The sequence below is a fragment of the Eptatretus burgeri genome, chromosome 10, assembly GCF_056783735.1.
Source record: "Eptatretus burgeri isolate ZD-2024b chromosome 10, Ebu_testis_v1, whole genome shotgun sequence".
Classification (NCBI taxonomy): Eukaryota; Metazoa; Chordata; class Myxini; order Myxiniformes; family Myxinidae; genus Eptatretus; species Eptatretus burgeri.
This window is the reverse complement of record NC_140970.1, coordinates 71,989,615-72,016,948: the sequence shown is the minus strand read 5'-3', so window position 1 is coordinate 72,016,948 and position 27,334 is coordinate 71,989,615. Positions and strand designations below refer to the sequence as shown.

The 27,334-nt window shown below is 40.9% G+C and overlaps 1 protein-coding gene across 8 annotated transcripts in view; it reads right to left on the bottom strand.

Annotated features, from left to right (window-relative positions):
- The window catches only part of LOC147018851 (uncharacterized), a 180,994-nt gene that overhangs the window by 79,894 nt on the left and 73,766 nt on the right, over positions 1-27,334 (bottom strand). For 5 of the 8 annotated variants that reach the window (XM_085898926.1, XM_085898930.1, XM_085898931.1 and 2 more), the window contains 7 exons: positions 25,013-25,162; positions 24,363-24,531; positions 17,771-17,908; positions 17,441-17,572; positions 16,669-17,094; positions 13,678-13,846; positions 10,618-10,739 (listed from right to left, as the gene is read on the bottom strand). In XM_085898926.1, coding sequence (XP_085755052.1) covers positions 10,618-10,739; positions 13,678-13,846; positions 16,669-17,094; positions 17,441-17,572; positions 17,771-17,908; positions 24,363-24,531; positions 25,013-25,162 — 1,306 coding nt within the window. The remainder of the gene's footprint in view (positions 1-10,617; positions 10,740-13,677; positions 13,847-16,668; positions 17,095-17,440; positions 17,573-17,770; positions 17,909-24,362; positions 24,532-25,012; positions 25,163-27,334) is intronic. The other 3 variants (XM_085898927.1, XM_085898928.1, XM_085898929.1) reach the window with 3 other exon arrangements.

Below are 27,334 nucleotides of genomic sequence, written 5' to 3'. Positions count from 1 at the left end.
GTGCCAGTGGAGGATGGTGGAAGGAGAAGGCAGATGTCGTCGGTGTCGTGGTTGTTATAAAAATACATACATATATACATACATATATATATATATATATATATATATATATATATATATCTATATATATATATATCTATATATATATATATATCTATATATATATATATATATCTATATATATATATATATCTATATATATATATATATCTATATATATCTATATATATATCTATATATATATATATCTATATATATATATATATATCTATATATATATATATATATATATCTATATATATATATATATATATATATATATATATATATATATATATATATATATATATATATATATATATATATATATATCTATATATATATCTATATATATATCTATATATATCTATATATATCTATATATATATCTATATATATATATATATATATATATATATATATATATATATATATATATATATATATATATATATATATATATATATATATATATGTATATATATATATATATACACGTGCCACCGGTCAAAAGTTTAAGAACACCACCATTTTTCCAGTTTTTACTGAAATTGAAGCAGTTTAATGTTTCAATGTACTCTGAAATTAAAGCATAGAACCAATACACAATTGCAGATAAAAAAATAAATCAAGGAATCATTTTGTTGAATAAAATTTAATCTAAATTTTTGACTCATCAAAGTGGCCACCTTTTGCAGATTTAACAGCCGATCATACTCGTGGCGTTCTTTCTACAATGGAAATCAAATATTGTTCGGAAAGTTCTTCCCAACACTGTTGCAGAAGTTCCCACAAACGTGTTGCACTTGTCGGTTGCTTTGCTTTCACCCTTCTGTCCAGTTCATCCCAAACCAGCTCAATGGGGTTTAAGTCTGGAGACTGTGCTGGCCATTCCATGATTTGAAGCCTACTGTCTTGTTCTTTTCTTCTAAGGTAGTTCTAACATCACCTCGAGGTATGTTTTGGGTCGTTATCTTGCTGTTGGATGAACCCCTGATCAAATAGGCGGAGACCAGAGGGTATTGCATGGCACTGCAAAATGCTGTGGTTGCAATTTTGGTTCAGGGTGCCAGTCACTCTGTGCAAGTCGCCGACTCTGGATCCAGCAAAAGAGCCACAGATAATCATGCTTCCTCCTCCTTGTTTGACAGTTGGAATCACACACTGAGGAACCATCCTTTCGCCTACTTGACGGCGTACAAAAACTCTGCGTGATAAACCAAAGGTTTCACATTTTGATTCATTGTTCCATAAGACCTTCTTCCAGTTTTCACTAGTCCACTGGTGGTGCTTCATGGCCCAGGAAAGCCTCTTTTTCTTATTTTGCCATCTTAGCAATGGCTTTCTTACTGCCACTCGACATGTCAAACCTGCAGCTCAAAGTTTTCTCTTCACAGTTGAAACTCAGACTTCCTTATTTTGACCAGTGTTAAGCTGTGCTTGAAGCTGCTGTCCTGTGAGCAGCCCATCACACAAGCTGTTGACTCTCAGAAACTTGTCTTCTGATTGTGTTGTGGCTTTTGTCTGCCAGACCTCTTCCTGTCAGTTTCCTCCAGTTTCCAAGTGCCTTTTGATGGTGTAGGAAACTGTACTCACTGACACCTTGGCTTTTTTGCGATTTCTCGAAAGGAAAGACCTACACTTTTAAGGGTTATAATGGTTTGTCTGTCTTCCTTTGTTAATTGTCTTTTTCTCACCATTACGAAAGCAAGATACTACTTCCTGCAGTGCAATATTGTCCAGATAATGCTTCAGAGGGTATAGCAACACAGTCTATTCCAACACTGCTTTTATAGATAGAGGGTTTGTAACTAATCAACAAAAGTTGGGACACCTGTGGGAATTGTTTGCATCAACTTTCAAGGCTTAATTTACTTCCATTGCTGAACAGCTGCAGTTGCTAACCCATTACTTGTTCCCTTTAAAGGGCCTTTTTTAAAAAACTCTGAAATTTACATTATTTTTCAGTTTTTGGGAACCTAAACTTTTTTTTTTAAACCTCTGGCATTTTACCACTTCAGGTTATTCACTGGACTTGAACTGCTTAAATTTCAGTAAAAACTGGAAAAAATGGGGGTGTTCTAAAACTTTTGACTGGTAGTGTATCGCTGCAGAACCACAAGACCGATAACGTCATCAATTTTGTTTTCTGTCAACCAATTTGATAGCTTGTACATGTTGCTGTATTTGAGCCTGGGGAGTAACTGCTGAAATCTATCTGTTTGTGTTCTTCCCGACATCTTTGTTCTTTGTTCCTTTCACATTTCTTTCTAATTTTTTTTTTCATAACTCTTCATTCATTGCTTTTTCTTCTTTTCATCTCTTTTACTCTTTATTCCTCTCTTTCGTGATCTAAGGAGAAGTGAATTCTTGAAGAACATTTGTCTGTAAGGGTCACTCAGCTGCATCTGGATGGGTTTGAGGGTTGTGGAGTAGCGGTCGAAACCCGAATCCTATCCAGATTCCTCTTCTTTGGGTTCCTTCTTGATCTGCTGTTTCATTATGCTTAGATGACCCTCAAAAATTTTCATATTGATTGGATAAAGTGTTCCACATGTCGAATTTTGGCTGGGATACCACTTCACCGATGACGTCATGGTTAACAACCCTTATTCCTTATAAGGAGTACTTGACATGTGCCAAGTTTCACTTTTTTCCATGGAGCGGTTTCGGTGATACAAAGGTCCAAAGATTTCACTTTTTCCAACATGGCTGCCACACCACATGATCTATGATGTCATAATGATCATTAAAACATTCCACACGAGTAATTGCACCTATGGTGGAAATTTCACGTCAATTGGATAAGAGTTGCAGAGAAAATGAATTTAAAAGGGAATCACGGACAGACTATCAGACAGCGCCGGCAGAGGCATAAAAACTCAAGAATTACTAAACATGATTATCGAGATAAAATGCTTCCTAAAGCAATAATTGCAACTTCAGTGAATTTCCCATTTATTCAGTAGCTGAAAAAAACACATGATGTCACTTATGGGGTTTTACAATTGTGAAAGTTTTGAAAATTGTGAAAGTTCTGCCTCCACACAAACTCCTGGGAAATGAACCAAGGTTCCATTTACTTTTATGCGTGATTTTGCATTTTGCTCAGAGAAGGATGCAAAATGAAGAGTTTGAAATGCTAAGATTAAGTGGGGAAGTGAAACCCTTGATGGATGAGCGAGTATTAGCCAACAGCAACCACAAAACTACACCCGTAGGGAAGAGGTGGGGGAGGGGGTACACAGTGTCGCTGAAGCCGTGGAAGACATGTTCCTCGTCTGCTGGAGGACACTGGAGTCCAATTCTTCCCCAACCACTTGTGCACCATTTTCATAGCATAAATGGACACTGATATTTGTTGTCGGTGCTTATTCGTTTATAAAAAAAATTAAAAACGAAAAGAAAAAAGTAATTCTCGATTTTTATCAGCAAACTGAAATTAAAAACAACCACGATCAGCATGCTATCGTAATCTGCTCTGTCTGTCCGTCCATCCATCACACTATATCCTCTTAAACAGTTGTGCAGAATTCACAAAACTTGGTAGTTATGATCACCACATGCCAAGATAGTCAGGTCAATATATGGAAAATACCCCCTCAACCCCCAAAAAATTGCTACAAAAGGTTTCTCAACCGATTCTGGTAGGTTTTCGTGTACTTTATAACATACTAAAAGTTTACCAAAGTATGACCCTCGGAAAAGTGTTTTTTTCAAGATGGCGTCCAAGATGGCTGCCAAAACTTTTTAATGATCATAACTCTGTAACTATCAACTCAAATTTGATGATCTTAGTGTCTATTCCTAGGTTTTGGGGGGCAAAGAACACATTAAGATCATAAAAAATGATGTTGGCCTACTATGTAACATCAAAATCCAATATGGTGTCAAAATGAACACATTGTAACCATTTTTATATCACATAGCGCAAGTTAAGATTTTTTGCTGCAGTGGCTTTCCATATTTTCAGTGCTGCCATCAGTTGAGAAACCTTTTGTACCAATGTTTTGGGGGTTGAGGGGGAATTTTCCATACATTGACCTGACTACTATAGATGTGACATCAATTCTCATCTTTCTCTTTTTCAGATTCAACAATGAGTGCAAGCACAGCCAGTCAAGCTTTTTGTCCTATCTGCAAGGAGGAGATCGAGGATTCCAGTGATAACTGGGTTGCAATTCAGTGGAAGGGGGCGAAGGGAATAAATGAAGCCAGTGTAAAGCGGAAGGACGATCTTGTAGTTGAAGCCGGTACTAAAGTGCATAAAAGCTGTCGTCAACAGTACATTAATGATAAAAACATTAAAAGCCATGTTGCAAAGAAAAGTAGTGGTTCTGTGCCAGCAAAGAGAACCACAAGACAATCAAGTGGAGGTTTTGACAGTGAAAAGGATTGCATATTCTGTGGATGTAAAATTGAGTTGGACAAGGGACACTTTAGCTGGGTACTGACTGACAAATTTGTGGAGACAATTTTGGAGGTCTGTGAATCGCATTCAGATGATTGGGGACTTACTGTAAAGGGTCGGATTGAATACTATTTAAGAGATTTACATGCAGCAGACAGACTTTATCATCATTCATGTGGTGGAAATTTCCGGTCCTTCCGGAAGTCTGTGCCTTTAGAGTTCCAGAATGCCCCCGATGCCAAGCGCAGAAAGTCTGGTCGTCCTGAAGATGAAGATAAGTATGAAGCATTTCAGAAAATGTGCGCTTACCTAGAACTGAACAATGAGGACCAACTAACTGTTACATCTTTGAGCCTCATAATGAAAGGGTATCTTTGCAATCCTGATTCGGAACCGTATGACAATTACACTTTGAAAAAGCGTCTTAAAAACACTTTAAGGACTCAATTCATTTTTCTGAAGGAGAAGGCTTGGACGATATTGTTACGATGAGAGAACAAACCTCGCAGATTCTGAGATCATACTACAAACAAAAGTGTCAGGAAGGCGATGATGAGTCCCAAAAACGTGCTATTATTGAAGCTGCTGCAAGGTTAATCAGAAGTGATATCAAATTTCAGGTTTCTACCATGACGAATCAGTATCCAAGTTGCTCTTTGTACATGCCTACACAGGCTGTGATTCAACTTCAAGGATTTTTGGCATCGGAAAAAAGTCAGCCTTCCGAAAATTAGTGAAATCTGATCCTGTCATGAAGTCCTGTGCAAGTGCATTCATCCTTCAAAACAAATCTCAAGAGGACATATCAGATCTTGGAAAAGACCTGATGGTTGATCTCTTTGGTGGCAAATCTAATGATACGCTCTCATCACTGCGCCATATCATTTTCACCAAGAAAGTGGCAACTGCTCAAGCATTTGTCACTCCTGAACGGCTTTCACCAACATCACCTGCAACAAGATTCCATAGCCAACGTGTGTACTTTCAAATTATGGTATGGATGGGAATGGTAAATGAAATGAACCCAACTGAATGGGGATGGAAACAGGAAAATGATCGGTTAATTCTAATTATGACCCAAAACAATGCTGCGCCTCACGAACTCTTGAAAATTATCCATTGCAACTGTTCGAGGGGGTGCAAATCCTCTCGATGCAGCTGCAGACGCTATGGACTTCCCTGCACTGCTGCATGTGGCCCTTGCCAAACTGAAAACTGTGACAATCCAAACAACACTCAAGAGGTCAATACTGAGGAGGACGATGACACTCAAAACTGAACGCTCTGAAACTTATTCTATGGACAAAGGTTGGATTTTTGTGTTACATAATAGGCCAACATCATTTTTTATGATCTTAATGTGTTCTTTGCCCCCAAAAACCTAGGGGTAGACACCAAGATCATCAAATTTGAGTTGATAGTTACAGAGTTATGATCATTAAAAGGTTTTGGCAGCCATCTTGGACGCCATCTTGAAAAAAATACTTTTCAGGGGGTCATACTTTGGTAAACTTTTAGTATGTTATAAAGTACACTAAAACCTACCAGAATCAGTTGGGAAACCTTTTGTAGCAATTTTTTGGGGGTTAAACTGTATATTGACTTGACTAAGAAGGTGTGAGAGCAGTGTGGTTTTTGGCCCCACCCCCTGGGGCAAATAAAAAAATCTGAAGAAACATAATTTCCAGCCAAATCACAAAAAAAAAAAAAAAAACGGGTTCATGGAACATCTTAGCCCACGCAGTCTTGAGAAAAAAAAAGGACATAGGCAGGGTAGGCAAGCAGCAAATTTGATTCGTTGAGAGGATGTAAGATGCCATAATATTTTGTCCAATTACTGTGAAACGAAAGGGTTTTGAAAGTGGTAAAAAGATGATTTGTGTTCTGCAGTGTCCAAGTATATAATTAAATTGAAATAAAGATTTTCAAGGTTGTAGAAAAAAAAACATTTTCGGAAGTCTACTGCCATTGATGCAGCCTCTTTACACCACCTTAATTAACACGTTGCATTAGTGATTCATACCTGTTATTTGTGTCCTTTATGATGTCCCTAAAAACTAAGTTTCTTGTTTGGAATGATTTTCAATTTTGTTTGACTGCCAGACAGGCAAAAAAAAATTTTTGTTTATCTCACTCCTCTCTTGTGCATGCACGATTGGGACGAATTCAGAGACAAAGTCATGCTAAACTACAGGTTCATTTTCAGATTCGTGTTCAAAATATAACATTCAATTGAAATTAAGTAGTTCCACAATCATAAACTGATGTTTGTGGACAGAGACAGACAGACATACAAAGTGAACGGATTGCTCAACCCTGCTTTTGCTTCGCATGCACGAGGTAATTAAGGCAAATATAAGGATTTTAATTAGGAATCAGTATACGTTAATGAATGAAGATGAGCAACAGATTAGATCAAGGACAACCAATATCAGGAACAAACGTGATCATGAAACTTCATACAAAACTGTGCACAGTGATGTCAATGGTCTGTTGCCTGTAAAGACAAGACAAGCCACAAAGATTTGTTCCTCTCTCCCCAAAAAGTCAGGCAGAAGCAGATGTAGAGTATTAAAATGAAAACGAGTGCCTTTGAGACAATGAGGATGATGATGGATGTGGAATCAAATAAAAAGGAGTGGAAACGATTACATGGACAAACGACATCGTGTATAAGATCCCGACTTTGAGCTATCAGCTCATCCACATCCATGAATTTGGAGGGCTTGGGGTAGAAGGCTTCATATGACAGTCCCTCCGAGGCTGAACACCTCGCCGCCCTGGGACCAGTGATGCAAATTGGGCGAGCCTGAAAGAGACAGGGCCAATGGAGGGATTTCCCTGCCTCCTCTACAAAATTTTATTTTCTGGCAGTTGGGCAGTTGGTATGTAAAAACAGCCCAAGGAGGACCACTGTCAAATTATTTCCACATATTACTGGTGGCCATTAGGGTGTTTCATATTGCAACTTTTTTGCGCTAGTCAAGTTGGCTACCTGTCGTAGCTTTCCAATATGGATAAAAACCCCACTCGCCGATTTGTAGAATTTTCCTCCCAAAAATGGCCGCTGGTGGCCATTTTTTCCAAAATAGCAGCCTTTTTCACGTTTTGACACAGAAATTGACTCCTACACCTGCTAAAATATGTTAATGTTACTTGATATGTGTATGTTTGCGGATGATTATGATTGCTATGTCTGCTAGCAGTCGGGGACTAGACATTAGGCATCCAATATGGCGGAAAAATCCAAAATGGCGTCCAAGATGGCCGATTTTTGGCCACTGGAAAGTTGTTCCCTCCGATGTGGGTTCTAATATGTCTAGTTATAGGTTTTTGGGTGTGCTGAATTCGTTTTTATGCTCTAAAATGCAGTACATCTGTCACAGAGATGTCTGCGGGGGGTCATGCTCTCGCGTTAAGAAGTAGTTCTTGCAAGTCCGAAGAAGAATTTTGAATATTCTCGCCCTCATTGATATCAGAAAATAACAATTAAATATTCGAAGGTCAAACATGTATTTATTTAACATGTACAGTATATACAAGAATTACTCGTATACTAATGCCATAATGAATGTTCTTATATGAATTCATGTATGTGTGCCTATCAGCCTCGATAATCAATAATATTGGCCATGGCATGGCATGGCATGGCATACATGGCTGTAGCGACATTTCAAATTAAAATTTCCATAGTTCAAAAACATCAATGTTCACACTTCGCTTCATATAGTTATCCACATTTTCTAAAGAGTGGATTTCGTGTATCTAGAATAATTCTGCCTGTGCCACTCAACCACTTGAAGCAAAGCTTGCCTTTGCTGTTCATCCTTCGTTTTGTCTATAAAATCCGAAATCAGCTTAATTCCACACTCTGCAAGGTCGTTAACTACGTGAACATTGTGCACATAGTTTGCGATTTTTTGGTAACCATCACTTTCTGGCCATGTGCTTGCAGGCTCACACATCCATTCTACATCTAGTACATCATATAGTTCAAGAAGATTGAATAACTGCCATGAGTCGTCATCTATGAAACTGCTGAGACACAGGTCACTACTCTCATTCTCATCCACGGCCGGAAATTTTGGCTTTCCTGAGCCGAGTTGATCATGAGGTAGTCTAGGTGTCTGATGCAACAGTTTTGCCATCGTTTCTCGCTCATCTGTGGGCACGTTGGAATCGGCAAGAGCGAAAATTACCAATTGCGGTGTCAAATACCATAGGTGTTGATGGATAGACTGGATCGTTGCTTCAGCCATGAGCGGTCGAATATCCTTGTAACGTACCATATTTTGGAGAAACGCGAGGTCATTGGCTGGTGCTTTGGCGCTAGTGGTGTTTGGAAAAAGTATTTAGCATAAAAAACACCGACATATTCCGATATCAAGTAAACCCACTGCTTTTCAGCATAGTCCATCTCAAAGTGGTCTATCAGTAAAGCTAGCTTCAGGTAGTATATAGCCTTGGATAGCCACCTGGCGTGGTGGTCAGCGCCGGGAATATGAAACTGGAACTTAGGAACGTATCCCCCAAGCCAAGTAATCAGCAATTCTAGTAAGTCGCGATAGTCATCCCTCGGGAAGGTTTTAATCTTTATGACGTTCTAGTGCCCAGAGTAAAACTTCTTCGGCTTCTTCTCTCAACCAATCTACGCAACTAGTCCAGTCAAAGTTGTTCAGATTTTGATAGTCAATATTAGGCTTGAGATCGTGCCAGCTTGATTTGAGTCTTTTAAACAACTTGACACCCGGTTCCTTCGTATCACCCATGACCGTCTGGACTACATGCTTGATATGTAGCTCTGCCATGTGGTGACGGCATGCTAACCACAGCACCGGTTTCTCCAGGAAAGTTTCTATAAGGGCACAGGCACCCTCCACTGCCCTGTGTTCGAAGCAGTCGTATCAAAAACGACACTAATAATGTTAGATGTCAAATTCCACTCAATTTGCAAGTTTGATACGGCGAACTCGTGGGATGATCCCGTTCCATCAGGTATTTCTGGTACTCCTAAGAGCTTCTGAACTACCGTACCATCTGGAAGTGTTCCCGAGATGTATACGCAACATCGTTCAGACGATTTACCTTCTCGCACTTTAACGATTTTGCCGTCCCAATGTACAATCATAAATTCTGGAGCGTTGAAATTATTCCTGATGCTTTGAGCTTTTTCTAGTCGTTCCATTCTGGCTCTTCGCCATGCAGTTGTAACAGAAATGTTTGTCTGGGACACAGGAACTTCCACTGCATTCATACAAGATGCAGCAAAGGCTGCACGTTTCATAGCACTGAGTGCCAGTCTATCACCAGTGATGGACACATTCCCCATCACGTATACACTATTAGAACCAACTTCGGAGGGAACAACTTTCCAGTGGCCAAAAAGCGGCCATCTTGGACGCCATTTTGGATTTTCCCACCATATTGGATGTCTAATGTCTAGTCCCTGACTGCTAGCAGACACAGCAATCATAATCGACAAACATACACATATCAAGTAACATTAACGTATATTAGCAGGTATAGGAGTCGATTTCTGTGTCAAAACGTGGAAAAAGCCACCATTTTGGAAAAAATGGCCGCCGGCGGCCATTTTTGGGAGGAAAATTCCAAATATCGGTGAGTGGGGTTTTTATCCATATTGGAAAGCTACGACGGGTAGCCAACTTGACTCGCGCAAAAAAGTTGCAATATGAAACACCCTAGTGGCCATGTCAGAAATGGATGACCTCAGTTTATCGCAAATGAAATAAAGAACTGTTAAATGATAAAATCTGCTCGTTCTTCAAAGAATTTAATAATTTGTGGATCTGAGATGGTACTCAATTATTCCAGATGAACATGCCATAATTAGATTGGCTTTTTTTGAAACACAAGCTCACAAAGGTTTGGGTGGTCCTCAAGCTATTTATTAATGGTGAACTCAAGGAAGAAGGTAAAGGAAGAAAGATAAACTTTGCAAGGTAAAAAAATATAATTCAAAGGAGCAGTTAGAGATGTCCAGGAAAAGTGCACACCCTGGCTCATATAAAAGGAATTACAAACAGGAATCTATGCTGGGGAAGGGCAGGGGGGGGGGGTTCCCAGATGCTAACTGGAATTGAAGTATGCATCATAATCCATCCGTCAAAAGGGATAGGGAGGTCGAAACAATTTTTGTTTTGTACCTGGAATTGCTCGACACATCTGAGGATTCAATTGCACAGACGGAGTCGGAAGACCTTCATGCCTGCCCAATCGCCTCCGACAGGTGAATGTCACAGGAGTGCCTTCGGAACAATCTTGCTCCCTGCCGAGATCAAAATGCAATATTTTAGTGTTTCCTTTATTACCGAATATTAAAGTCAGGAATAAATTACAATATTGTTGTGGTTGACGAAATTCACAAACCACCATTCAGGTCCCTTAGGTGAGATATCTCGGTAAGTATATGTGTAGTTAGGCCCAAACCCGTTGTCTAGAGGGAATAAATGTCATTCATGCGGGCTGCGACTCTTCAGGATAGCCGTTTTTCTTTTACTATCTTTATTTTGGACCAGCCGCCATTATTACCACCACCAACCATGTCTCAACAGCCATCACACAACAACCACCAACCACAACACCGCTTCACAACAACCACCAACCACAACGCCGCTTCACAACAACAACCACCAACCACAACGCCGCTTCACAACAACCACCAACCACAACGCCGCTTCACAACAACCACCAACCACAACTCCGCTTCACAACAACAACCACCAACCACAACGCCGCTTCACCACAACCGCCACGACCTTTACCGTCACAACTCGCCACCATCGCATCCACACCATCTCGCGCCACTCGTGGGCACGGATACTGGACTCGTGCAGGGCGCGCACCGAGCAGCGTATTCAGAGACATCACAGACTTTCCGAAGAAAAACGGATCAAAAACGACTCACGCCCACTTTTGTTCCGTCCAATCGGCGAGCTGGGGCGATTTGGCCCCGCCTCCAGGGCGTTGGAGTGAGGACGCTATATGCAAATTCATGGATCAAAAAGCATTCACGCCCACTTTTCCTCGGTCCAATGGGGAGCCGGTTAGAGAGGTGAAGGGTCGGAGGCAGAGGGTCAAAGGTGAAAAGAGCGAAGCCACGGGGCTTATATAAACGGCTGCGTTCGTCAGTAAAGAAGTTGAGAGTGAAGAGTTGTAGTTGTGCGGAGTTCAAGAGAGTCGTCGGTGGAGCTGGAAAGAAGTGGGAGAAGTCAAGAGTGAAGAGTTGGGACGAGCCAAGAGAGGAGACGGAGAGGGCGAGTAGACGGAGCTGTGGAGAGGTGGCGGCGGCGAAGGCGGACGAGGGGGTGCTCGCGTCGGTGCCGGGAGCTGCAGAGGGAGAGGCCAGCAACGCGACCGAGGTGGAGGAGGAGACGCTCGCCGTGGGACCCGAGACAGGGTGATATCCTCCTTCCCCCGAGCATCAGCAACCCCCTCCTGTTTCCCCCCGCGCTGAGATAGTGCGACAAAGGGGGCCCCTTTCCCACCCCCTACCAGACACTGTCCGCGAGGCCCGCGGAGTTGAGGCACCACCGCCACTTCACGTCTCATCATCAGACGGGTAGGCCCGACCCGGTCTCGGCCCCAGGCCCGCCTCATCCTTGAGGGTGGTTCTTTTTCTTTTGCTTTGGGAATATGTGTTGTCGGCGCCGTCTGTGAAGTAAAATTGTATAAGTGTTGCCGTGTGCCCGGTAGTCGGTTAGATCTGCATTGTTGCATTTGCTTTTTGTGTAATATTGCATTGTCTTCTTCTTTTACATGTGCTTTTGGTGGAATTGTATATGTGTGCTTTCCGTTCATCGCGAAATAAATGTGCTTCATGTTGAACTGTTTTCCCGCTTCGCTTCGTCTTTTCTTTCATTGAATCTCCATCTTGCTTCACGTAAAGGGTTGGTCGTGGGCTAAAACGCCCGATAATTAATCGAACCGTAGAGGCCGACGAATAACACCGCTCGGTTATCCCGATAGTACGGAACGGGTCGCTTAAAGTGGCCCGTGTCCGAAGTCGACCTGCGGCGAGGTGCGATTGCCCGGTCTACCCTCCGTGTGGGTACTTAGGTAGGTCGAATTTGGCGAGCAACCCTATCCCACGCGGGGGCCGATTGGCACGATCGCGGTGAGACCGAAAGGTCCACCCGTGACTAGTTCCCGGCGTTAGTCCGAGAGGGTCACGACTGGATTGTCCGTCCGGTGGGCGACGTGCCGCGATTCGAGTTACGTGGCCGTCCGCACGCCGGCGGGCACGAATCCGCAACAATATGAAGCTGGGTCTATGGGCCTATCATTTTCCCATTGCAGACAAGTCGGTGATCTCTGTCTTCCACCACCTCTTTTCTGGTCTTGCACCCAAAAAAACATAATTAAAGTCAAGAATGAAGCTAAGTCGCTGGGCCTATCACTTTCCCATCGCAGAGAGGTCGGTGGTCTCTCTGTTTTCTTTGCTCTGTTCTTTCCGTGCTTTGTCCGCTACCCAGACTCTTGTAGGGCGCATACAGTCCACCATCAACCCCCTTCTGGTGAAACTACCTCAATCCAGTACCACTGCTCACCTCCAACCATTCCATTTTTTTTCCCACCTGTGGAAACAACGTCCACATTCTCTTCGATCTCATTCTTCCCTCCAGGTCTTCAAGACAGCTGCTCACCACCATCTCAGATTGTCCCCAATCCAAAACCATATTTTCAACCTTGGCTACCCACCTCCCCCACCCCCCCACCATCCCAATCCATCCATCCATCCATTAGGACCATACTCTGTGCAGAGCGTTGGTGCCGCCGAAGCAGTCTCCTTGGCTATTGGGAACAATCCTGGACGGGTCGCCACTCCGCCACAGTATACCAGCATGCTGGCACTCATTTTGCCGACCTCGGAAGGATGACAGGCAGAGTCAACCCCACCTGGTGTTAATTCAACAGCTGAGCGGGATTTGAACTCAGGACCCTAGGATCCCAAGCCCACTACCCTAACCATTAAGCCAACATCAGGCATATCATCCCAATACTGTTCCTTTTGTCCTGTTGCGTCCTGATCCAGCATTCTAGCTCTTTCACGAGCCTTGACTTTATCCTGTCCAGTAGCCAAGGAGACTGTTTAGGCGGCACCAACGCTCTGCACAGAGTATGGTCCCAATGGATGGATGGATGGATGGACTCTGTATACAAAAAAAAGATTACAACAAACAAATACCATGCAGTGCAGGCCTCACCTGCCTTCTGTACCCTCCGGTGCACCCTGCACAGCAGCGAGTGGCCCCTCAGTGAGAGGTGATGAGTCGAGGCTCGCTGAGCTGTTGCTGCAGCGATCTCCACTGTCATAGCCAGATTCTATCCGCAGCAGATGCCCATTGACTCGTGCTGCCTCACTTTCTCCGGATGCTGCACAAATACGATCACTGATGTTGAATAATGGGTTATCATCATTAAACAAGCGGTCAACAATGTCAAAATCACCAAAGAGGATCTTACAATGGCATGCCTTTGTCAATTAGAAGAGAACCACCACATTATTGTTGCTTCTTCCACACACACCAAGGTAATACATTACAGTGCCCAAGTTGAGAGAATTAAAAATGCACCTAATGATCCAATTAATTTGTAAGAGTAATCTATAATTCCAGCAATGTGTGTGTGTGTGTGTGTGTGTGTGTGTGTGTGTGTGTGTGTGTGTGTGTGTGTGTGTGTGTGTGTGTGTGTGTGTGTGTGTGTGTGTGTGTGAGACCGCTGTTTCTCGACAACCTCTGGTCCGATCTAATTGAAACTTGCCACGTATATTGCTGGGGACCTGAGTATGTGCCTTTTCAAGGTTTGATATTAATCGGACAAGTGCTTCCCAAGTTATGGCCATTTATTTACCAAACCAATGACAGGACACGTTGCTGCATAGGCGTGGCCGAAGGGGGAAAGGGCGCCTTAGTTACCGTGGTGTAGGAGTGGCAATGGTCAATGGCAGCGAATGTCATGGCAAGCAAAGACAGGGAGGTAAATTTGATATTAATTTGGATTTTAATTAAGTCTGTGTGTGTAAGTATCACAGCAGTTGTTACTTCAATGCAAGCGATAATTCGTGTAATGCATGTGAACATTCCGTACGGGCACGCACTACTTCCGGATAGTGATGACTTACTGTATTCGAATAATTTCTCGATTTCTTCTGCGCATTTATAGATAAACACAATGCCCCAATCCAGTCGTCATTTACGAGAGCGAAGGAACCGCCTGTGTGGTTGTTTGAAAGTTTTTTAATTTTCTTATTTGGTTTGCACGTACGGGCACGCACTAGTACAGTAACAATGACCATAAGATGCTCTTGTTGCACAATTGAATAAAATGTTGAATGAAATCAGGGATAATGAACTGAAATTAAAATGAATAAATAAAAACCGAACCATCAATATCATCAAATCTTTATCTGGTGAATGTATTGGTATCCATGCAAAGTGTTTCAGGGAAATGTATTTTAAATTTCGTTTCAAACAAACAAATTTCCCAATACGACCGTATTTGTGGAGAAACATTTTGTGTAAAAGAGAAATGAGAAAAATGATTTTAAAATTCATCATTTATATTAAACCACCACCAAGTGCCTGGTTGCTATCATGAGGGAGTCAGCATGTTTCAAGTTGGGAGTGTGTGTGTGTGTGTGTGTGTGTGTGTGTGTGTGTGTGTGTGTGTGTGTGTGTGTGTGTGTGTATGCAGTCACACAGACACACTCGTACTTAAATCGATACTATAAAAGGAGCCATGCATGCATCTGTACCCTTTCTCTCAAGCAGCACTTTCACTGTGGAGGTTGTGAAGATTTACTCTTATTTGTGACTATTTTCTCTTTAAATTTTGAGTTTAACAGGTGAATGTGATGGGATTCTGTGAGGTCGGTGATAGCATGATAGGGGAGCAGAAAACGTTATATATTCCGCTGCTTCAACATGCCTGTTTGCTTTTTCGAGTGGGAGGAGGGTGAGAGTAAAGATAAGACAGATTTGGAAAGGGGGGAGGGGTTGAGAACTTTTGGTTTGTGGTGGGGGTTTGAAGATGAGTGTTGGGAGGGATCGATACCTTAGGGTTGGGAGGGGAAGGGGTGAGGACTTGGGGGTGAGGGGTAAAGATGGGACAGAGATGGGTGGGGAAGGCTGAGGCTTTTTTGTTGAAGAGTTGTCAAAATTGCATGTTTGAGTTTACTCACAGTAGAAATGTAATCCTTTGCGTGTGTGTGTTAATGTAGGGGGGGGGGGTGCGCAATCACTCTTCAGGTAATGTGCTAGTGATTATGAAGGCACCCTGACTCTTTAATTCTTATGGACTATATTTAAAGAAAACATATAAGAAATAAAGCGAAGTTGACAGTGTGCCATCGCAAATCCCCACGCTTCTCACCTTTAGTTTAGCAATGTTGAAAGATGGCAAAAAGTTCCACCAGAAATGACCCAATATCAAATTTTGGGTTAAAAAATTTTTTTCCCGGTTTGACCCCTGTGACCATAAGTCCCCACCCCTGGGCTCAAACCAGAGTTCAAATCCCAAGAAATCGTTACATATTTCATGTGTCCCCCAATGTTGATTACTTTAACAAAGTTTCATTAAAAAAGTGTTTACAAATGTGTCCAATATTGCATTTTTGGTACTGTACTTGACCTGTTGACCCCCCCCCCAACCCCAAGGGGCGGGGCCAAAAATGATACTGCTCTCGCACCTTCGTGCCACATGGTGTTTCATAACAACAAAGTCTGGTGAATTTCTGAACAACCGTTAAGGAGGAGATAGCGTTACGGACGGACGGACAGACAGACACTACAACATCCCCATTGTTTTCAAAAAGCATGGGGATAATTAAAGTCACAAATCAGCTAATTAGTGAAACAATGGACTACAAGAGTTCATTAATGCATCAGTGGACACGTTAAAGAATGGGTTTGGTGAACTTTTGTTCTGATAATTAGCAAAGAGTAAGCAAACCTTTGCCCTGATGAAGGGCATCCATTTAAAACAGCTGCATCTCACTCTCACTTCCCATGGCAGTTAACATATGCATATCGGATTTCAGTTGATAAAATCCATGGATTTGGTAATTAATGAGAGTCGAGCATATTTCTTATTTCCTGTGAAGGCCACAATACCAGTCAATTTAAAAGACATTTCATGAACAGTGCATTGACATGACAGTTGCACACAATTAAACACAAGCAAAATGACAAACACACCTTTTAGAGGTCTTGTCTGAACAAGTGTCCGCACTCCCCCAATGCTTAATGCCTCTGTTGTTGTTCCGCCTTTCCCATTGCTATCACAACTGCTGTTGCCGACCCCAATGTTGCTGTGCCCCGCACGTCGTTCTCTCTGCTCCTGAAACACGCTGTCAACATTCAATGCTTCCCGGTTGGGCTTCCAGGCTTTGTGCCGCTGTCGAGCAGAGGTCGCTGATCCTGTTGCCATAAACACCACGACATCTCGCCCATTCACCTCAGAGAGGCTGCGGCGTCGCTGAAGTCCTAACTCGGACACTTCATCGTCGTGTCGCCCACCTCCTTCAGCTCGACCTGGGCCAAGAACCATGTTGACCTTGGGCTTTGATTTAGTGGCATCCACTTTCAACTTTGAGTGTGAGGATTTTTCTTGCAATGTTTCTGCTGACATCAATAAAAAATAATCAATTATAACCTTTATTTAATCAGATTCCAATACATCAAGAATGACATCAAAACTGGAATGAACTGTTGCGAATAACTTACAATCTTCAACAAACAGAAAGCAAAATATTTTGAGGTTTTGAAAGAGATCAGAAAGAAACATTTTGCCATTCTTATTGGGGAGGTTGGATGATATAATTATTTGTACCACACCCCCTCCCCAATCCCACCTCCAGCCCCTGTTTACAAATTTCACTAATTTTGTTTACTTACATGCATACAAATGACTAAACGCATCAAATCATCATATCACATGAATTTGTTGTGTCCATTATAATGGTACAACCTTCCGTCATGCATTTAGAATGGTAGCTTTGTTCTTTATCCCGAACTGGATTGCTTGTTCTTCCAGGCCCTTTTCTTTTGTCAGAACCACTTCGTGAACCCTTCTTCCACTCAAGCTCCAAAACGGGAGGCTCTGCAGAGCACAACGACCGTGCAACAAGATCAGGCCCATTTGAGAACAATGCAACTTGGTGAACTATCTATCCATAAGAATAATATTCCTTTTAAGCGCCTCAAGAAAGCTTCCGCTAGATGCCATTAATCGCATCAACACAAAAGATCCTACTTCAAAGCTTCATGAAATTCCTCATCCATCAAAGTGCAGTCTCACCACCTGTAATGTGATCTCCAGGAGGTCCCATATTGTGGATAACTGTAGACTGCGAGTCAGAGGAATCTGAATGAGGGTGCAGCAAGCATTCATTTGAGGAGTCCGTTTTTGAGTCACTCGAAATGGATGGTTCACGGCCTATGTCAAAAAGAAAGGTGCAAAGAGAGAAGGGAGGAGGAGGAGGAGGATGAGTAGGAGGATGAGGAGAGATACATACAATACCACTATACTGAAGGGCAGAAGGATGTTAGGAAATGCATGCACGCACGCACGCACGCACGCACACACAATTATTACCCCACGCACATAGCATAAAGCAGGGTTAAGCACTTGGATCACTCTCTGTCTGTCTGACAGACGTCACTTTATGATTGAGGAACGACTTGATTTCAACTTGATTTCATATTTTGAAAATTGTAGAACATGAATCGGAACACGAACCTGCAGTTTAGCAGTGCTTAAGCCCTGAATTTGGCAAATTGTACAGAATCTCATTCCGAGCACACGTGCCCACGCTTGGAAAAGCAATCGCTTCATTCTGTTTACCAATCAAACAAACTTTGAAAATCATTCAAAACAAGAAACGTACTTTTTATGGAAGACATAAATGACACAAACAGGCATGAAGAACTAATTTAGCACATTAAATAAGGTGATGAAGGTGATGTGAAAGACGATACATCATCAGTGATAACATTCCCATTCAATGTTTCTTTTTTGTTGTTTTCTTTGTGCAACCATTAAAATCTATATTTGATTTCAACTGAATTATACATTTTAATGCTGTCGAACACAAATTGCCTTGTTTGCACTTTCAAAAACCTTCAGTTTCGCTGTACTTGGGCAAAATTTGACCTTATCTCGACCAATCAAATTTGCAACATGCTCTGAGGGTGGAGTAACAGCGAGATTCAGATAAAATGGAGGAACTCATCGATGCAACGATGGAGCTAACTTTGTCCAAAATATCTCGTTTAATGCATCTTTTTATCAAAGACCGTTCCAAAATTGTCAGTTTTTCTGAGAAGAGTTGACAGAAGCTTCAGTTCTACTGTTCCTTTTGACCCATTGGCTTCGTATGGTTACCATTGCACCTGGTATTCAAGATTCACGAACAAAGCTAATAAAGATCGTGCTCGGAAACATAAAGCGAAGTATACTTTGTTACTCTTTTGGCACATAATTTGCATGCATTTCAAGATTTATAATTACAGAAATGACCAGGAACAATCCACAATTAACCTGTGTGTGTGCTGCAATTCCCCTTGAAGATTTATTGATTAAAGGTTAATTATATCACGTTTGGTACAGAATGTGCCTGTTGTTTGCTAAATTGCTGGAGTGGTGGGCTTGGGATCCGAGGGTCCTGAGTTCAAATCCTACTTGGCTGTTGAATTAATACCAGGTGGGGTTGACTCAGCCTATCATCCTCCTGAAGTCGGCAAAATAAGTCCCAGCTTGCTGGTATCCTGCATCGGAGTGGCGACCTGTCCAAGATTGTGCCCAATAGTCCAAGGAGACTGCTTAGTCAGCACCAACGCTCTGCACAGAATATGGTTCTAATGGATGGATGGTACGGAATGTTGCTTGTGGAAGCTCAGAATCGTATTCAGCGCATCATTTTCATCAAGGAACGCTAATCATAATTTAATTCCATACAAGGTGCCACGAAATATTATTTCTCAGCATCTTTTGGTTAATGGCCCTGGAGAATAATAGCTCAGTCAACTGTCGGCACGTCAGTGATGAGGTTCTTGGGTTCGAGTCTCGGGTTGAGTTAATTTTTCACACTAGCCCCATGCAGGAATTTATTCCCATTTGTTAAATACAACATACATACATACATACATACATACATACACACATACACAGTCATGCGCCACTTAACGACGGGGTTGCGTTCTGAGAAATGCGTCGTTAAGCGATGTCGGCATTGTGCGAAGATCATAGCATAAAGTGTACTTACACAAACCTAGATGGTATAGCCAACTCCACACCTAGGATAAATGGTATAGCCAATTGCTCCAAGGCTACAAAACTGAACAGCATGTTACTGTCCTGAATACTGCAGGCAATTGTAATGCAATGGTAAGTAATTGTGTATCTAAACATAGAAAAGGTATAGTAAAAAATACGGTATTAAAGATTTTTTAAAATGGTACACCTGTATAGGGCACTTACCATGAATGGAGCTTGCAGGACTGGAAGTTGCTCTGGGTCAGTGAGTGAGTGGTGAGTGAATCTGAAGGCCTAGGACATCACTGTACACTACTGTCGATTTTATAAACACTACACTTGAGCTACATTAGCCTGGTGTTGGCGTAGTAGTTCGGGTAGCGGGTTGGGATCCAAAAGGTCCTGAGTTCAAACCCTGTTGGCCGCTTGAATTAATACACACCAGGAGGTTGACTCAGCCTGTCATCCTTCCGAGGTCGGCGAAATGAGTACCAGTGTACTAGGCCCGGTGTATGCCCCGGTTAAAATAGGTGTACCATATCCCTGTGTCGTAAGAGGTGACCAGGGTTGCATCAGGAAGGGCATCCGGCGTAAAACATGTGCCAAATCATTATGCGGATCATAACGGATGATCCGCTGTGGCGACCCCTCACGGGAGCAGCCGAAAGAAGAAGAAGAAACTTAAGCGACACTAAATTTAGAATTTTTTTTTTCTTCTTGTAATAACCCAAACCATAAAACACAAACATTGTACAGCTGTACAAAAATATTTATTTATAACTTTTTTGTTAAAAATTAAGACACAAACACACATTAGCCTCAGCCTATACAGGGTCAGGATCATCAATATCTCTGTCTTCTACCTCCACATCTTGTCCCACATCTAAGATAGACGGAAGACGGGTTAGTTTTACCTTTGTGCTGTTCATGACGGCCATGTGTGTTGTTAGCGGCTGCTTACAATCTCCTCTCGCATCAATTTTAGAAAGGTGAATAAATAACGTTTGGATTTTATAAATATGTAATCATTGCATCGATGTTATAATTTACAAATGAAGAAACGAGCACCTGTCAATTGTGTGATATATTTTCGGAACAGTGCGATTGTTTTAACAACATAAAAAGCTTCACTAAAAATTAATTTGTGTTTTAATTTCTACTGTAACAACAACGATTTATTCACGGAATTCTTTAATTCAAAGGTAATTTATTTGCTAGAAGATAAACATGCAAAAAACGGGTCAAATAGGATGAAAATAGGGGTGTTTTAGGTTATTAGGTCAACATTGGGTCAGCTTGAACACTGATTTTCTTGAATCCCGATTTAGCGCGACCCCGCATTTTTCACGATGACAATTTATGGACCTCAACGATAACGTTATAACGGGGCCACACTGTAGTTGTTTATTATCATCAAGTATTATGTACTGGACATAATTGTATGTGCTATACTGTACTTTTACATGAATGGCAGCGCTACGACGGCTACAACATCACGAGGCGATAGGAATTTTTCACCTCCATTATAATCTTATGGGACCACTGTCGTACATGCAGTCCATCGTTGACTGAAACGTCGTAATGTGGCGCATGACTGTATATATATATATATATATATATATATATATATATATATATATATATATATATATATATATATATATATATATATACATATCTTTATATATATATATATATATCTATATTTATATATATATATATATATATTTATATATATATACATATATATATATACATATATATATATATATATATACATATACATATATACATATACATATATATATACATATACATATATATATACATATATATATATACATATATATATATACATATATATATATATATATATATATATATATATATATACATATATATATATATATATATATATATATATATACATATATATATATATATATATATATATATATATATATATATATATATATATATATATATATATATATATATATATATATATATATATATATATATATATATATACATATATATACACATATATATATATATATATATATATATATATATATATATATATGACCCACCCACATCTCCCACCTATGAATGGAGGGAATAACCAATCAGCTCTCACCAAATCAACAAAACCCAGGTGGCTCAGATTACATAAACAATTGCCCACTCCCACACTCCTCCAGCCAAAGAAGCTGCATAAAGCAACCCAAGAAAACCGACACACGGGAAGCGCTATGTTGTTTTGAACCCTTCCCAGACTTCCTCAACAACGATAAAGACATTCACACATAGTACACACATGAGAATCCCAATGCCACACCCCTCAGCGACCGGACCGGTTTCATCGCTTATTGGCGAATCATCAGCGATAGCGCAGACAGCAAGCAATCTTAAAAAAACACACACACACACACACACACACACACACACACACACACACACACACACACACACACACACACACACACACACACACACACACACACACACACACACACACACACTGGCCAATATCGGCAATTTTTTGGTAATTGGCTGATTGGAATCGGTGCGATTATTGACAACACAACATACTGTATACAACCCAAAAACCTTGAGTCGCTTTCACCCTTCTTTTGTGGGAATTTTAATGAACATAAACAAAACAAAAAAGAAAACGTTGCATTATAGACGTTTCAAAGAGATGTGTTGACAATCGTAGTGTGATGGGTGGAAAAAAGATTTGGCTTTGTAATTTAGAAAACACATTAATATGGCAAACGGCTTGGAAATCAGGTGTTATCAAATGTATTTTGCTTTGAAACTCACAAAGAGAAACCATATAACGTTTGTAAAGCATACCTGGTTCATAAAAAAAATAACGAATTGCTTTAGAAAGTTTCTAGGACAAAGGAAAATGTAATCGCTCAAACGCTGATGAGGTTAAACGTTCAATCCTCAACCACCTATCATCAGAAGATACGGGATGAAACTTTGCCACCACCGCGCCCTAACCAAGCATGCAGGCATGCACACACATCCGTGGAAAGTCTCTTTACAGATCCGAATCTACCCACATGTACCACTACATTGTAGCAACTGTACATCCCGATCAGGACATGAACTGTACCGCTATCGAATGCAGGGTGCTTGGCAAGTGGTTCAAGCACTCAAGCAAGAACTCCAATTAAATGGTTGATAAGGAACGGCTGGCTTGGTAAGTGATAGCAAGCTGATTGGTAATGGCACATTCTCACAAAAAAAAACTAAACATCGCAGATTTATGAACATTTCCAGATTTCACTCCAGATCGAGTTATTTAATCCATGTGATCCGATCTTCGAAACTCAAATAATATTTCTATTATATATTTGAATTAGTCCGTGAGAGAAGATCGTGGAAAATCGCATCATATAATGCATGAAATCGCTCCAAGCTCTGAATTTGAAAACTATAGCACTTACAAAAGCGATGTATGCAACGATATGTAGGTATGTATATCAGGCATTCAATGATATCACTGAGGAAAGTGACAAAAACATTTTGAGCGCTTTATCGTTAACAAACCATTACGGCCTGTTCCAACTTGAGGTATTGTTGAGAAGGCCGAAGAAAATGGTGAATCAAGTCTCCAGCAAGGTAACCCAGGATGTGCCATAAGATGCCAATGAGGTGGTCGAGGATGCGACTGATGAAGGATATAATTAAATAAGGCCGTTAATTATCTGCAAAAGGGGTGTTTTAATTAACCAGACACCCAATTTTCACTCATGCCCTTCCTTGGAGTTCCTTTTGTATGCATGCAAACTTTCAGGCTGTTAGGTTTCACGGTTTTCGAGTTATGAGGAGACACACACTGACACTTATTATCATAGATAAATATCAGCAGAAAGTTTCAAAGAAGCAAAGGGTGAGTGAGAGTCAGGTTGAAAACCAGAAATGATTTGACGTCACGTCGTCAGCCGACATGCCTCCACACACATCAAGTCTTTGCTTACTCTATGACCTAAAACTTCAAGACCATTTTGACCTCAATATCTAATCTGTACATATGTACATCATGGTACATTTATTTGGTTTAGTTAAAATCCTTACCTCGATAACATTATTACCTGACATGACCTCTGACCTTTTGATGCTAAAATCTAGTTGGTTCATCTTTGCATCATAAACGTACACTTGTATCAAGTTTGGTCAAAATCCCATCACTGGTTCACAAGTTAGCATGATAACAGAATTTCTCCCCAACAGGACCTCTGAACTTTGACCCCATAATCTTTCCAGTTTATCTTTACATCATTACACATACTTGTACCAAGTTTCACTTCGATCCCTTCAGCCGTTCTTAAGTTATTGTGGAAACGAAAACCTATCAACGACAGGCGGACGGACAGCCTGATAGACAACCCGAAAACATGCCTTTGACTTCGTCAGCGGACGCATAAAAGGATAGATGGGCAGATTACAAAAAAAAAACACAGGAGAGGAGAGATAGAGCCAACGAGGTTTAGTGAGAAAAAGGGAAAGGGAAAAAAAAAAGAAAAAAAAAAGAAGAGAAAAGTTAATTGAGAAACAATCAAAAGGCAGGAGAGAAGCATTAAAAAAGAGAGAAGTGCGAGTTCAGCATATCACAAACCAGAATCCACGCTGCCATTGCGAGAGCGTTGGGGGCCAAGAAATGTGGTTTCTAAAGGAGCTTCACTAGTTGATACAGGGCTTCCTTTAGGATCAGCATAGAGAAGGAGAAGTGGCTGGTAATGGCTGCGGATACAGCGAGCAACCACATCCTTCCATTTTGAACCCACCTGTAAAAACAAGGGAAACCACAGCATGTAATTAGTGCACTCAAAAATAAAATAAAAACAATTGGCAAAACACCTCCAGTGTCAACATCAATATGCATTAATTTTTCTGAATAATCAAAGTTAACAGGAATAGAAAAATACAAAAGTAGAAAAAGAGTACATTGCGATTTATTTTTTTCAGTGCAGATCAAAATTAACTTGCATGTAAGCAATTTTCTCACTACCTGCATTTACATATTTATTGCATTTAGACAAGAGAAGTTGAAGTTTGTCCTGTAAATAAGCTACCATTCAGGTGAAAATGAAATTGTTGGTGGCAGACTGGTGGTCAGACATGAGGGAAAATGTGACATCTTTCCTCTGCTCCAATATCAGGGTTGAATAACAAATTGTATTTCAAACATGAACAGCTCATGCTATGAATGAGAAAACGTTTTCAACACCACCCCAACAATTTCCGTGGTGGACTAGCAAAACGTACCTCCTTCACATCAGCATCATCAAAGTACATCCACTTGCGGTTGCGTGTGTGATACACAAATGTGGAGTAGTGATGGCCGTAGTAGCACACCATACCGACAAGCAACAGCTCCGCACGCTTCGCCTTCTCGTCCGTCACACGGTAGAAGATCTGAGTGCGGCAGGCAACATTCCTCGGGTCATGTACCTGGAACTTGGTGCTCAGCAATCTTTCATAATCTGTATTTCACCGAAAATGGGTGCAAACTGCTTCGATCGAAGAAAAAAATGTGAAATTAAAATTTGGCCTGAAAAGCTACGCCAAATGTACAAGCAAAACCAGTACATACCAAATTTAGCTTGTTGCTATTCAAGGGTTGATCAAGAAGTCAGTGGTCTTGTATTAAAAAAAAAGAAAAAAAAAGCGACTGACAACATAGACCGATTGAAATGTAATATATTCAATTTGATGCTACAATGCATTAACTTTAACAATCAACTCTGTCTCAAACCTCACATTCATAGAACACAATGTGATTGTTGCTGGTAAATTTGTTTCTCTCTTTGCTTTCCTGGAGGCAGTTCAGTCCAAGACTTTTTGAATTATTGGTATCTCTCACCAGGAGGCTCAATCCGAGGGTCTGTTTCTCACTCACCACCGGAAGTTGCTGAAGCCTCGACTTTCAATTGCCTCACATTTGGCATTGATATACGCACCATCTCTTCCCTTTGTTCATCCCCATCTCAAGTCGCACACAGTTTTGCAGGAACCCACTTCCAGTTATCCTACATAAATATAGGCTGGATGCTCATCATTTCTTTGTCGCAGGATTCTGTCGTTTGTGAAACCATACCTGTCCGTTCTCATGCTCTGGTTCCACTATTTCAAGAATAGTCAATCATCACCTCGTGGTTTGTTTATATTGTAATGCGTTTGTGCATTTGTTTGTCTTTTGTGTGCATTTGTGCCCTCTGCACCAATTGCCCCCCTACTGGTCTGTCAACCTGCTGTCTTGTTATTATCTTGCCAAAACGAAGTTTTTGCAAGATATGTTAGTCAGCTTGTATGTTTTTTTTTTTTGTCTGTAATCACAGATAAAAATTCTGCAGAGCACAGTTATCATTGGAAATTTTTGTAACTTCGCATATCAGAGGCCTATAGAGGTCCCTTTCAGCGCATAAAATTTTGAATGTCAAGGTCAAAGGTCAAGGTCACTGTCGCAAATCGGGGAGTCGACGAAACCCTTATTTTTTGAGTAATTTTGATTGGATAGTCTTCAAACTTCATGGGAATATAGTTCATGGTCTGGCGCTCAGCTGATTAATTTTTGGTGGCGATTGGCCTCGACCTTCATGGTTAACGCCGAAGGTCAAACATATTTGACCCCAAGGTCAAATTTTCAAGTTTTAGGAACCATATTGTGTAGTACCTCAAATTGAACACCTCGATGAATGCTTTCTAGATATGTCAAGCTTGAGACATTATGACGTCATTTGGTGACATTATGAGGCAAACGCATATTTTTCATGGTTACTCTGTAGAACGATTCTCATCGGAATCTCTCGTAGGCAGATATTCCTCAAGGAGTAGCTCCTGGTGGATAGCAGCTCTGTTCACCTCAGTGTGACCTTAAAGAAGTCACACGTGGTCACCTTTTGGCAAGATACGGGTCACCCTGCGGGTGACATTAGTTTATTTATCTTTTTATTCAGATTTCAATATTTAGCAACTCCACACAAAAAAAAAACACCTGGTTATTTGAGCTTTATAATGTGGAAATCATTAACATTCAGATCCGTTGAATATGTTAGGAGAATGATCAATGCAAATCTGCATCATGAATGGTGGCCAGAGCAACTTGTGAATGGGAGCACAGTCTTGGCACAAGAACCAGCCACGTCAAGCTTTCTCATCGCTTTTCTTTCATTACATCGAGCATTTTCGCATTTTGGACTCTGTGGCGAACGCCTCTTGACTCCAAATAATAATGAATCGGTACAATTCCACCTACTTCCCAAAATTCGCCAGGACAGGCTTGAACTGGTAATTAGTTTTGGAATGTTCCCATCTGCCCCTTTGTTGGAGTTTGCCTGCCACCCTGTTGTTTCACTGTTCCATGAGCTTCAAGCTCTAGAAAGGAAAAAAAAACACATCTATCCAAAACAGTTAATCAATTACGAACAAATTTAGCAATTTTAAATGTAAATACAGTACCCGAATAACCACACATTTTACAGCTGCACCAGTCCTGATGGGCCACGGATTTATTAATTAACCTTTTTTGGAAAATTATTGATAAAGCCACGAGGTTTAAAAAAAAAAATTCTGTATTTTGAAATCTGT